At 46.0% G+C, this 13,018-nt stretch overlaps 1 protein-coding gene across 4 annotated transcripts in view; it reads left to right on the top strand.

Moving 5' to 3' along the window:
• Positions 1–13,018, top strand: part of ATP11B (ATPase phospholipid transporting 11B (putative)) — a 293,818-nt gene that overhangs the window by 237,339 nt on the left and 43,461 nt on the right. For all 4 annotated transcript variants that reach the window (XM_029616746.1, XM_029616747.1, XM_029616745.1 and 1 more), the window contains exons 26-27: positions 2,763–2,828; positions 6,187–6,290. In XM_029616746.1, coding sequence (XP_029472606.1) covers positions 2,763–2,828; positions 6,187–6,290 — 170 coding nt within the window. The remainder of the gene's footprint in view (positions 1–2,762; positions 2,829–6,186; positions 6,291–13,018) is intronic.

Below are 13,018 nucleotides of genomic sequence, written 5' to 3'. Positions count from 1 at the left end.
TTGGGCTTCAGAAATAAAACGGAGACTTCTTGACTAGAAATTATTCTTTTTTTTTTTTTTTTTTTTTTTTTTTACGTATTCTGTTATTTCCAGTTGCTCTACCTATCTACTTAGTGCCCTTGTAAATTTCTAAATTGCACTTTCCTTGTTGCTGTTCTTTTCGCAATAAATTGGTGCCGGATTGTGTTCATTTGTGAAAGCGATGCTTGTTCATGTTGTTTTAGGAACAGGAGTGCACCACTTTTCCTTTGTTTTATTATTGTGTAAAATACTGAATTTTAAAGCCCTGTCGCCATACGCCATTATGCTGTGCTTCTGCTTTATCTTTTGGTTCTGCTTTCTTCCTTCTCCTCTTCTCCTTTTCCATGCTGTGCATGTCGTCAGATTTTGAAACCTAACACACAACTGGTAAGAGGAATAGAGGTAGAAATAATGCTATGACTTTTTTTTTTTAATATGGAATTTCTCAACATTGAAGCATGCAGCATCTCTTTGCATATTAAGCAGTACTAGATAAGATTTGTATATCTACACACCTTTCACCTCTTGTTCAGCTTTCTGAATCCTATCCAGTTCCTATAGAGATTAATGCATTGAAAACGGCAAGTCACTAGGGAGCTCATGTGACGCAACTTGGTGATCTAGTTTTCCTTCTCCATGTGGCTGTGCTCCCTCTCACTGGAATCGCTCCCTTTGGTAGGTCTGTTTGATACAGAAATTGACAGTGACAGCACGGTATCAAAACTAAACTTTTGACCTCCAGTACAGTGGTTCCTGCAGGTTAGGGTTGGATTCAATCAGCAAGACATTGGATGCTTGCAGAGTCATTGTCTAGGTCCAGAACCATCAATTTAGTGAGTTTTAGCAGTTAAGAAAGTTGATAAAAGTAGAAAATTAAAATTATACTTGTTTCAAATAAAGTGGTAGCAAAAACTTATTTTCCTTTTACTGACCCCCAGTGATTAACCAGAGAACTTTTTTAAAGATCTTATGGAGGCTGATTGTACTGTGGAAATTCTGTAATCTTTTATGTTAAGGATAGGTTGAATGTCTGTAAGAGCTTATTTGTCAACTAGGAATGTGGACTGCAAATGACTTTCAGGTCGATACAGTAAAGTGTGCTCCGTCGGAGCGCACTGTCAGCCTGCTCTGGACGCGTGTTTTCCCTTACCCCTTATTCAGTAAGGGGAGGAAAACACGCGGCCCACCCGCGGCACCTAATAGCGCCCTCAACATGCAAATGCATGTTGATGGCCCTATTAGGTATGCGCGCGGGATCCAGTAAGTAAAATGTGCAGCCAAGCCGCACATTTTACTCTTAAGAATTTAGCGCCGACCCAAAGGTCGGCGCTAATTTCTTCCGGCGCCAGGAAAGTGCACAGAAAAGCAGTAAAAACTGCTTTTCTGTGCACCCTCCGACTTAATATCATAGCGATATTAAGTCGGAGGTCCCCAAAAGTAAAAAAAAAGGAAAAAAAAAAAATTTGAATTCGGCCCGCGGCTGTCGGGCCGAAAACCGGACGCTCAATTTTGCCGGCGTCCGGTTTCCGAGCCCGTGGCTGTCAGCGGGCTCGAGAACCGACGCCGGCAAAATTGAGCGTCGGCTGTCAAACCCGCTGACAGCCGCCGCTCCAGGCCAAAAGGAGGCACTAGGGACGCGCTAGTGTCCCTAGCGCCTCCTTTCCCTCGTTTGCACCGCGTCGCCTAATTTGCATATTGGATTGCTCGCACCGGCCAAGGGCCGGTGCGTGCGCCGGGAGAGCGGGCGTTCGTCCGCTCTCCCGCGGTTTTACAGTATCGGGCTGTTTGTGAGGTAGAAGGCATTTGTAGGTATAGTGATTCCTAGTCACTTCCCACCTAGCAAGTGTGATGTATTGATTTTGCGAGACTGAAAAACTGATATAAAGCTGCATGGGATGCTGTATTTTTAATTGTATTAAATTGTTTTTCATTGTCATAGTTTTGGGTGATCAATAGTATCGTGGGCCTTACTCCATTGGAAGCATCTCTTTCATAATATTATGGTAGTCATTGCCTTTGTGTTCTTGGCTGTAAGAATTTCTATTTATCTGCTCGTCCATAGTCGTCCTGCAGCATGTATTCTGTGGTTTATTGTAGTAGAGTAGCAGTACTAACTAGATTCTTCTAAATATCAACTTGTCTCATGCTTTCTTTACTGGTCTTACTCCCCCCCCCCCCTCCCCCCCCCCAATATATTTTTATATGTTTTTAGAATAAAAGGCATTGACAGTAATGATGGTCGCATCCCATATTTTTAAGAAATCATTTTGCCTGGGTCTGCTTTTTAGCTGTTCATATTTTGAATCAGCATGAGGCCTACTTGAGATGCTGCTGAAAGCACAGCAAGTCTGTGGACTTATGTGGGTTCCTAACGGTGGACGTGACTTCATAGGAGACTTTTGAAAATTCCTTAAATATTAATGTCTCATATTGTTATGGTAAATGAGGGGGGTGGAATCCTAGTGATTTTGTTTGAATCTCCAACTGAATGATCTGAAAAATTTATTTTTTTTTGGTGGCTGTGCTCCTTGCACTAGTTCTAATTTATTTATACCACCCATGGCTAGCACAGTTGATATACTATATTTTAATATTACCAAACAGAAAAGTAGGAACCTAGTAACTGCTTAATGAGTGCGTGCAGTAGTTTCTTGAGTGATGTCTTAAGTTCTATAATATGATGAAATTCTATGTTACTTTGGCATAAACTATTCCAGGTTGTCTTATTTTCCCCTCTTTAGATGTTTGGAAACTGGACATTTGGCACTCTGGTCTTTACAATAATGGTTATAACAGTTACCATGAAGGTACAGTACAGCAGTTTTTCTTTTTTACTGGTATGCGCATGTTAAATTTTTTTCTATTTAATGTAACATATTCCATTTTAGCTTTGTGCATCTCTAATCTGAGTAAAGGCATTGTGTGAAATACAATAAGGATTACTTTGAAAGGGGCAGGTATTTATTTTCTGCTTCAAATCTGGCAGCAAACTAAATTTAATTTTAGTTTTTACTTGCGGATTGATTTTTATATGCTTAGGTTTAGATCTACTGGTCTGAACGTACAGTGGCTATAGAAAGTCTGCATCTCCTACCAAAATGTTCACCTTTCGTTGCCTTTTAGCCTGAAAGTAAAATATATTGAAACGGTGTTTGTTCTATTTATCTATCCATCCTACCTCACAACTGCCAAGTGAATATATATTCCAGAATTTCTTAGAAAATGAAGTAGAAAGAAAAACATATAATAGCTTAGTTCAATAAGTATCCACTCCCTTATGCACTTCTGTAGCATTGCTAAATAATTAGTTCTGGTGTAACTAATTACCTTCAAAAGCGCACACCGACTGAATTGGCCTAATTAGTATTAGAGATTGGAGGAGTAGTCTAGTGGTTAGAGCAGCGGTCACAAACCAGGAGACCAGGGTTTGAATCCCGCTGCCACTCCTTATGACCTTGGGCAAGTCACTTTATCCTCCATTGTCTCAGGTACAAACTTAGGCCTGGATTTATCAATTGCACTAAATATCGCATGCGATAAAGGGGCGTGTTTTATGGTACTAGGCAGTTTAACGCAATTTGCGCTAATACCTGTGCGAAGCGCTAAATTACCACAAATTGCGATAACTTTTTCGCACTTTGAGATGTGCCAGAATTGTGGTATTTCCTACATACAACCACTGGGGGGGACCATGTTTACTATCAGGGCCACTGAGGAGAGAGAGAGAGCGAGCGCCTAGCCATAATGCCCTCACACTTGATAGGTATTTATCTCTATGGGAGGTCCACCTAGTAACTCGAGGTGAGGTTTAGGTATTAGAGTAGGGGTTAGGGGCCACTTTGACATTCAAAGTGAGACATACGAACAGAACAATGCTCTCTTGTGAAGATTTGATGACCTTCGGAGTGAGGAAACTCACTCAAAGATGAGATTTGTGCAGTGTTCTCTCAACCTAGCTTGATGTTACCCAGGTAGAGAGTTTTAGGGTGAAGGCTAGTAGTCCACTAGTCCACCGTACTTCATCAAAGTAGGACCTCAGCAAACATTCACTGAAGATCTTGCAGGTTCACCAGCTTCTGTGAGCTAACAATCTCTTCTCCAAGAGAAGAGGTAGGGTCTGTTCAGCTGAGATTGGATGAAAGAGCTTCTCCAGAACTGAACTATATAATACTGGTCCTCAATCAAGTGACAGTCAGCTCAGTGTTCAACAGCCACCAGAAAAGCAAATAGAATAGTAGGAATTATTGGGAGAAGAATAGAAAACAAAATGGCAAATATGCCAGATAGTTGTAAATAGAACCATAGCCCAGTGGCTGAGCAGGAAGCCTAAAGGATTTCAAAGGGGCATGGGATAAACACTGTGGATCCATAAAGTCCAGAGGATGTGATTGAAGAGAAGAGGCATGGGGGTGGCTTACGGGAATGACGGCTACTACCTGGAGATAATACCTTTATTCAATAAACACACACAGTTAATGCAACTCCAACATTGCTCTATGCTTAAACGGCAAGAAGAAATGTGGAAAATAGGATTTGCTTTTACAAAAACGCTTGTTTGTTATGGCGGTTACTACCCCAAACCAAATAATGCCTGATACTTCACTTTCACTGCATATCTAGCATAGCTTACTGCTTCAACGGCAGGGGGGAATGAAGAAAAGTGGAATTATATTCAGACAACAACAAACAAGGACTGAATTACATAGTCTGGATAAGCAAATAAGCATGGGTGTAGCTTGCTTGTTACAGTGGTTACTACCCCGAATCAATTAAGCATGATACTTCACTTGGAATACATATCCAGTGCAGCTCACTGCTTCAACGGCAGGGGGGAATGAAGTAAAGTGGAATTATATTCAGACAACCAACAAGGACTGAATTTCACAAGCTGGGTAAACAAATAAGCGTGGGAGTAACTTGCTTATTGCGGCAGTTACTACCCCTAACCAATTAAGCTAGATACTTCACTTAGATACAGCTCCAGCACTACTCTCTACAGCAATGGCGGGGGTGGAAGTGAAATAGAACCAAGAAGTTACTAAGGGCCAAGAGTATCAGATAAGTATGAGAATAAAAAAACAAGTGTGAAAGCTTGCTGGGCAGACTGGATGGACCGTTTGGTCGTCTTCTGCCATCATTTCTATGTTTCTATATGTTAAAGGAACAGATGAAAACTACAAGGCAAAAAAAACATTTTACAAAGCCAAATATGGTTTTCAGGAGTGAGTTTGTAATGGGTCATGAACAATGTGAACTTATTTAAGTAGTAAAATATGCAGAGTTAGGCATTTGGGGTGCAAGAAAGACCTCAATGAGATTACATTTGATGGTTTCAAGGTAGCGAAAGAGTGATGATGTCAATGGTAAAACCTCACTTGAGTAGATGGGTCCAGAAAGTGGCCTCCCAAAATGGCGCATGATCTGTACCAAAAGCCCCATGAGATCAGACTAACAGGCCTAAATATGCATATGCTAGAGGAGAGAAGAGATGCAATAAGTTCAAAGACCTGAATGTAAAGCAGAAAGAAAGTTTCAGAACAAGAAGTCATGATTTGAGTCTTCAAGGAGATAGATTCAGGAACAATGTCAGAAAATGATTTCACACAGTGGGTGATGAATGCATGCAACATCCTCCTGGAGCAAGTGGTAGAGATGAAAACACTTACGGAATTCAAGATGTCTTAAGATAAACATGCAGGATTCCTAGTTGCCAAAAAAAAAAACCAAAGGAAAGACAAGAAACATGACCTAGTGACACTGCTGACCTTAGGGATAGCCAGGTTAGTACCAGAATTGGAGAATAGCCAAATGTTTGGGAAACAGCCACACTAGTACTGGTAGCTATTTAGAGTATTAAAGAGTTCTCTGGTTAGGCATGGAGGGGTGCTGGGTAGGAGGTAGATAAGGGGGGATTTTGTGTACTCAACTGGCCAAGATGCTAGGGGATACAAAGGAGGAAAAATGACAACTGCTCTGGATAAGGAGCAATACCCTACAAGCGGTCACGCTCTGGCTTGCAGCTGGGATATATCCTTAGTATAGACAGGAATAACTGGGCAAACTGAAAGGGTTGGTTGGTTTTCAGTGCAGTCACTTTGTTGCTGTTTGCATAAAGGGAGGGGAATTGAACAATCCAGCTGAAAACTTATTTCTTGTTCTCTTTAGATGGCTCTGGAGACTCATTTCTGGACATGGATACATCACTTTGTAACATGGGGGTCCATTGTGTTCTATTTTATATTCTCCTTGTTTTATGGAGGGATTATCTGGTAAGTAATTTTGGTAAAGCTATAGACAGGAGCACTGTTAGTTCACCAAAAAGCAACCAAGTCATTGATTACAAATATATTTTTATATTCCAACTTTTTCTCCTAGGACAAGCAGGGATGAGTAGTCCTCACACATGGGTGACATCATCGGATGGAGCCCGGTACAGAACTTTAATCTGAGCATGTGCAGCTGTGGTCATCATCCTGTTCCCTAGGCAGAGTCCCTCAGTCTTTTTTTTTCCACTGAGCTGTCGTCTTGCAGTTATGGAGCTTGTGCTCTTTTTTTTTTTTTTATCAGAAAACATTGTTTTTCACAATATTCAGCTTTGCTCTCTTCTTACAGTGTATAAGTGGGTTTTTTTCTAGAGCTGCAGCTTTTCTTTCTGCTAGCTTTATTCTTTTTTCCAACTGTCTGCCAGCCATATGGTGGGTTTTCCCTGTGCAGCCTGGCAGAGTCTGTTAATAAAAAAACAAAACCTTCAGGAACAGTTTTGTTTTGGTTTTTTTTATTTGTGTCCTCTCTTTGTTCTGTCTGTTTTTTCTTTTTTTTTTCCCACAGTGCTGACAGGACTGAACTATGCACTCCGGTGATCCGTGTAGGCCACTGAGCCTAGGGACTCACCTGAGTTCTGCCCAGGCTGGAGTTCCATGGTAGTTCACCAATCGCTTGACATCGATGGATTCAGACATAGAAAGCTCGAGGACCATGCCGTTCCTGTGGGGGGGAAGAACTCATCCTCCCCACATCTCAAGGAACTAGTCTCCACAGGCAGGAGCTCTAGATGACGTGGCCTTCCCTCCTGCTTGCCAGCTTTGGCAATGCAATCTCCCTGGGAGAGAGGGTGAGCGGAGCCTGGACTAGCAGCTTGCTGCCACACCTCGGTGCCATGCCCATGAACGATTGCTCGTGCACAGCTGTGACCATCGCACCGTTCGTCCGACGCATCGATGTTGGGCCCTTGTCAGAAACCAGGCCCATTCTTGGTATTGTGGTCCCCTTGTCACCATCGAGGTGCATGACCACCTAAGATGCTGTGGTGGCCTTCTGTGCTGTCGGCGTCAGTGGAACTAGAGTCTCAATATACCAGTTTAGGCATCGAGGCCTCGGTGCCATGATGCAGCATGCTCGATGACACTGTGCCTCAGTGCATTCGTTGCCTCAGTGCTCTTGATGCACTCGATGGCATGGTGCCCTTGGTGTACTTGATGCCTTGGTGCCTTTGGTGCACTCAATGCCTTGGTGCTCTTGCAGCTCTTGATGCCTCGATACTCTCACTGCACTCAGTGCTATGGTGACTGCGATATCATTGATGCCGCTGTGCTCTCGATGCCCGAGGGGCCCTCAATGGCATCGACGCCCTTGAGCCATTAAGATGTATGCATGGCCACCCTCAGGGCTGTCGAGGTTGAAGCGGAGTCAGGCCCTTGATGCTGTCGAGATGCGTAGCATCGATGCTGCGGCAGCCCTCGATGCCATTGAGGCATGTACCTTGTATGCTATAGGTTGTTGAGGTGCATGGCCTTGGTGCCAGGATGATCTCAATGCCGTTGCAATGCAGTTCTGCCCCAATACCATTGATGCCCTTGAGGCCATCAAGGTGGGGAGCGGAGAGGCCTTCAGACCACCATTCCCTGTACGTACACGAATCAGTCCAGACCCTGGGTTATCTCCCCCTTCCAGCAGATGGAGTCAGAGCAAAAACTGAGAGGACACCCATATATAAGTAGGTTCCCTCTCTGCGGTCCCTCAGTATTTCCTCTGACTCAGCAGATGAGAGTTGCACCTGCGGTTCCCCTCTTACTTTCAGAGAACAGCTTTCCTTTCTTGGTTTGCTTCTCTGCTTTGGATGGATCAAGTTTAGTTTAACATTTTTTACTTTTTTTTTTTTTAGACAGAGTTTAGCGCGATGGAACCGTTGCCTTCCTCCTCGATACTGCTTCAGCTTGCAGACTGACCCGATGCTGGCTCATCTCTCAAGTTTTTGCACACTTCTGGCTATTGGGGGGAATTTTTGTTTTTACTTTCTGTACTTTTTAAGTTTGCAGGTTTTCCCTTTTCTACTCTGGAGGGGTGAAAGTTGGTGGTCCAACCTCTCCCCTGTTGACCTGACCGGCTGCCCTGAGAGGCTATTTATGCCTCAGGGCAGCACAGACAGGGAGGCGTAATTCCTCTGTCTTTTAGGAGCGGTCTAAGTACCCCTGGTCGGAGCCTTTGTGTTGTGCTTCAGTGCTCCTTCTGCTGTCTCCCGGCAGCTTTCAGGGGTTTAACTTTTTTCAGTGTGCCGACGCCTTCCCCCATACTGCGGTCACCGCGATGCAGTGCTTGTGGAGAGCTCGCTTCGAGGCTCTCCCAGGCAGGTCTTTGCTCGAAGTGTCTCCCCAGTGGGAAAGGACCCTTGAGTCCAGGAGGACGCTCTTCCTCGCACAGCCATGTGCGATCTTCATCTGGGAGGCCGGCCCTGTTCCTGAGCCGCGCGGGAACGGCGGCCATTTTGTCGGCAAGGAATTCAGTCTCTCCTCAGCGTGAGGAGATGGGAGACTTTGGCCGCTCGCCCTGCCCTCTGGTCCTCCTCCCGGCCCACCTCCCAGATACAGAGGCACCTTCGGGTGACCCTCTGTGGGTACCCCCCCCATGCCCGTTCCCCCCCTGGAGTTACACCGGAGCCATTTTCAGCTGAATTCATCCTACTGATGCACAACGCTTACTTAGCTAGGCAGAGCCTGCCTCCAGACCTAGCTTCTATACCTACACCGCCTAAGGTGCCCAGGCTGGGTGACCCACTACCTGTGCCACCCTTGACAGTGCCGCAGGGCACCTCTGATCCAGTCAACAATCAGGGATCAAGACCCTGCGGGCTCTCAGGGTCCCTCCCATGTTCAGTTGGTATCATCCTCGGTCGCCCCGAACGTAAATCCGGCTCCGGACCCTCTCGAGGACCCAGATCTGGATGATCAGGGGTCCCAGGCGCAATTGGAGGGCGATGATCCGTGCGTGTTGCGCCTTTTTCAACGGGACAAGCTGGAGCCCATCATCCCGCAAGTGGTGAAGGAATTGGACATGGACCCTGCTCCGGACACTCTGGGCCCACAGACAGGTAGCAAGCATGGAGACCCCGTCCTAGCAGGTCTTCAGCCTCAAGCTAAGTCATTCCCATCTCATCCCATGATATTGGAATTACTCTCCCGAGAGTGGGACACTCTGGAGGCTTCCCTCCGGGTCAGCAGGGCGATGAATAAACTTTATCCGCTCACGGAGGACTTCCTGGAGCTCCTCAAGCTTCCGAAAGTTGATTCTTCCATGACGGCGGTCACAAAGAGGACCATCATCCCGGTCACTGGGGGTGCCGCCCTACGTGGTGATTAGGATAGGAAGCTGGAAGTCTATCTAAAGAGGATTTTTGTCCGCTTTGGGTGTCTGAGCGGCGGTCATAAGAACATAAGAAAATGCCATACTGGGTCAGACCAAGGGTCCATCAAGCCCAGCATCCTGTCTCCAACAGTGGCCAATCCAGGCCATAAGAACCTGGCAAGTACCCAAAAACTAAGTCTATTCCATGTAACCATTGCTAATGGCAGTGGCTATTCTCTAAGTGAACTTAATAGCAGGTAATGGACTTCTCCTCCAAGAACTTATCCAATCCTTTTTTAAACACAGCTATACTAACTGCACGAACCACATTCTCTGGCAACAAATTCCAGAGTTTAATTGTGCGTTGAGTAAAAAAGAACTTTCTCCGATTAGTTTTAAATGTGCCCCATGCTAACTTCATGGAGTGTCCCCTAGTCCTTCTACTATCCGAAAGAGTAAATAACCGATTCACATCTACCCGTTCTAGACCTCTCATGATTTTAAACACCTCTATCATATCCCCCCTCAGTCGTCTCTTCTCCAAGCTGAAAAGTCCTAACCTCTTTAGTCTTTCCTCATAGGGGAGTTGTTCCATTCCCCTTATCATTTTGGTAGCCCTTCTCTGTACCTTCTCCATCGCAATTATATCTTTTTTGAGATGCGGCGACCAGAATTGTACACAGTATTCAAGGTGCGGTCTCACCATGGAGCGATACAGAGGCATTATGACATTTTCCGTTTTATTCATCATTCCTTTTCTAATAATTCCCAACATTCTGTTTGCTTTTTTGACTGCCGCAGCACACTGAACCGACGATTTCAATGTGTTATCCACTATGACACCTAGATCTCTTTCTTGGGTTGTAGCACCTAATATGGAACCCAACATCGTGTAATTATAGCATGGGTTATTTTTCCCTATATGCATCACCTTGCACTTATCCACATTAAATTTCATCTGCCATTTGGATGCCCAATTTTCCAGTCTCACAAGGTCTTCCTGCAATTTATCACAATCTGCTTGTGATTTAACTACTCTGCACAATTTTGTGTCATCTGCAAATTTGATTATCTCACTCGTCGTATTTCACTCGTCGTATTTCTTTCCAGATCATTTATAAATATATTGAACAGTAAGGGTCCCAATACAGATCCCTGAGGTCTGTAGCTCGTTCATGCAGAGAGCGGGTCTCCCATGGGTTCAGCAACTCCTGGGGGCTCAAGATCTCCCTCCAGAGGAGGCTCAACAGGCTGAGCGCCTGGAGGCGGTCATGGCATATGGGGCAGATGCTCTGTATGATCTTCTGCGGGTTCTGGCCAGGTCGATGGTATCAGTGGTCTCGGCCATACGGCTCCTCTGGCTCCGTAACTGGTCTGCAGATGCTTCTTCTAAGGCACAGCTCGGGTCCTTGCCCTTCAAGGGCAAGTTACTTTTTGGTGATGAGTTGGACCAGTTTATTAAGTCTCTTGGGGAGAACAAAGTTCATAAGTTGCTGGAGGATCGTCCTCAACCGACTAGAACGTTCAACGCCATCCGCAGCCGTTTCCGGGGTCAGCAACATTTCCGGCAGTCCAGACCAGGTAATCAGCGGCCTCCCTCCTCTTGATCCCAGGCCTGGTCTCATTCCTTTCGGGGTCAGCGTCTATCCTGAGACTCTTTGTCCCAAGGGACTGCTTCCAAGCCTGCCCAATGAAGTCTTGCCGGTCCACTCTTCAGTTCCTCAGATAGGGGGTCACCTATCTCTCTTCTACGAGGAGTGGACCAGGATAACCACCGACCGTTGGGTCCTGGATATTCTATGAGACGGCTACACCTTAGAGTTTGCTCGACCCCTCAGAGACAGGTTTGTCTTCTCTCCTTGCAGACCTCAAACGAAGCAGGCGATCGTGTGACAGACACTGGGGTGACTCCTCTGCTTGGGCGCTATCCGGCCGGTTCCGCTGACGGAACACGGGTCAGGCCATTATTCCGTTTACTTCGTGGTCCCCAAGAAAGAAGGCTCCTTCCGCCCAATTTTGGATCTCAAACTGGTAAACACGGCGCTCAAGATCCCACATTTCTGAATGGAAACTTTACGCTCTGTCATAGCTGCCGTACATTGCAGCGAGTTCGTAGCATCCTTGGATCTGATGCTCCACATTCCAATTCTACCGGAACATCAAAGGTTTCTTCGCTTCAAGATCCTCAGCCAGCATTATCAGTTTTAAGCCCTGCCGTTTGGCCTAGCAGCAGTGCCCCGCACCTTCACCAAGGTGATGGTGGTGGTGGCGGCGGCGGCGGCGGCGGCACTCAGGAGGGGACGGGATTCTGGTAAACCCGTACTTGGACGATTGGCTCATCCGGGTGAAGTCTGAAGCCCAGTGTCAGTTCTCGGTCAGCAAGGCTCTCTGCCTTCTTCACTCTCTCAGCTGGGTCGTCAACTTTGCCAAGAGCAGTCTTTTGCCATTGCAGGAACTCAACTTTCTGGGGGCCCATTTCAACACCAAGGTGGGCAAGGTCTTCCTCCGTCAGGAGCGGGCTCAGAGTCTTCTGGCACAGCTCCAGCGTTTTCGTTGCCTATCACTCCCGACCACATGGGACTACCTGCAGGTCCTGCTTTACAATACTATTGTGAATCCATGGAAGTGTGAATTGTTCATCACTATGATTGTCTTATTGTGATATTGTATTTAGTGTATAGGGATAACCTCCGTATGCTTGTTTGGAATAATTTGGTATGGTTCCTATGGAACCTGATATTTATAAGTGTAATGTTTGTTTTTTATCACTATGTATGTTTCTATGTATATCGCCCAGGCCTTTTTGTGTTGGGCGTTTAATAAATTTTATTAAATGAAATGAAATGGGAACTATAGCTTCCACTATAGATATGGTCCCGTGGGCTTTTGCGCATATGCGTCCTTTGCAGAGGGCGTTGCTATCCCGCTGGAAACCGGTATCCCAGGATTTTCGGGCACCCTTGCTGCTTCCAGAGGTAGCCAATCACAGCCTCTCCTGGTGGCTCCACCTGGATCACTTGCTGCAGGGAGTGGAGCTGGAAGTTCCTCAATGGATTGTGGTTACCTCGGATGCCAGCCTCTCCGGTTGGAGGGTAGTGTGCGGGAGGAACTCGATTCAGGGGTAATGGACAGCAATGCAGTCTGCGTGGTCCATCAATCGTCTGGAGACCAGGGCAGTTCGTCTAGCCCTGCAGCGATTTCTTCCTCTGATTCAGGGCAGAGCCGTCACGGTACTCTCGAACAACGCAACCACAGTGATATACATAAATCGCCAGAGAAGCACCAGAAGTCGGCAGGTCTCTCTGGAGGCGGACAGCCTCATGGAGTGGGCGGAGCGCCATCTGTCTCGTCTAGCGGCTTCCCACATAGCGGGGGTAGA

The sequence above is a fragment of the Rhinatrema bivittatum genome, chromosome 9 (genome assembly GCF_901001135.1).
Source record: "Rhinatrema bivittatum chromosome 9, aRhiBiv1.1, whole genome shotgun sequence".
In the NCBI taxonomy this organism is placed as follows: Eukaryota; Metazoa; Chordata; class Amphibia; order Gymnophiona; family Rhinatrematidae; genus Rhinatrema; species Rhinatrema bivittatum.
Note: the sequence above shows the minus strand (reverse complement) of the source record. Positions and strands in the feature narration are given on the sequence as shown.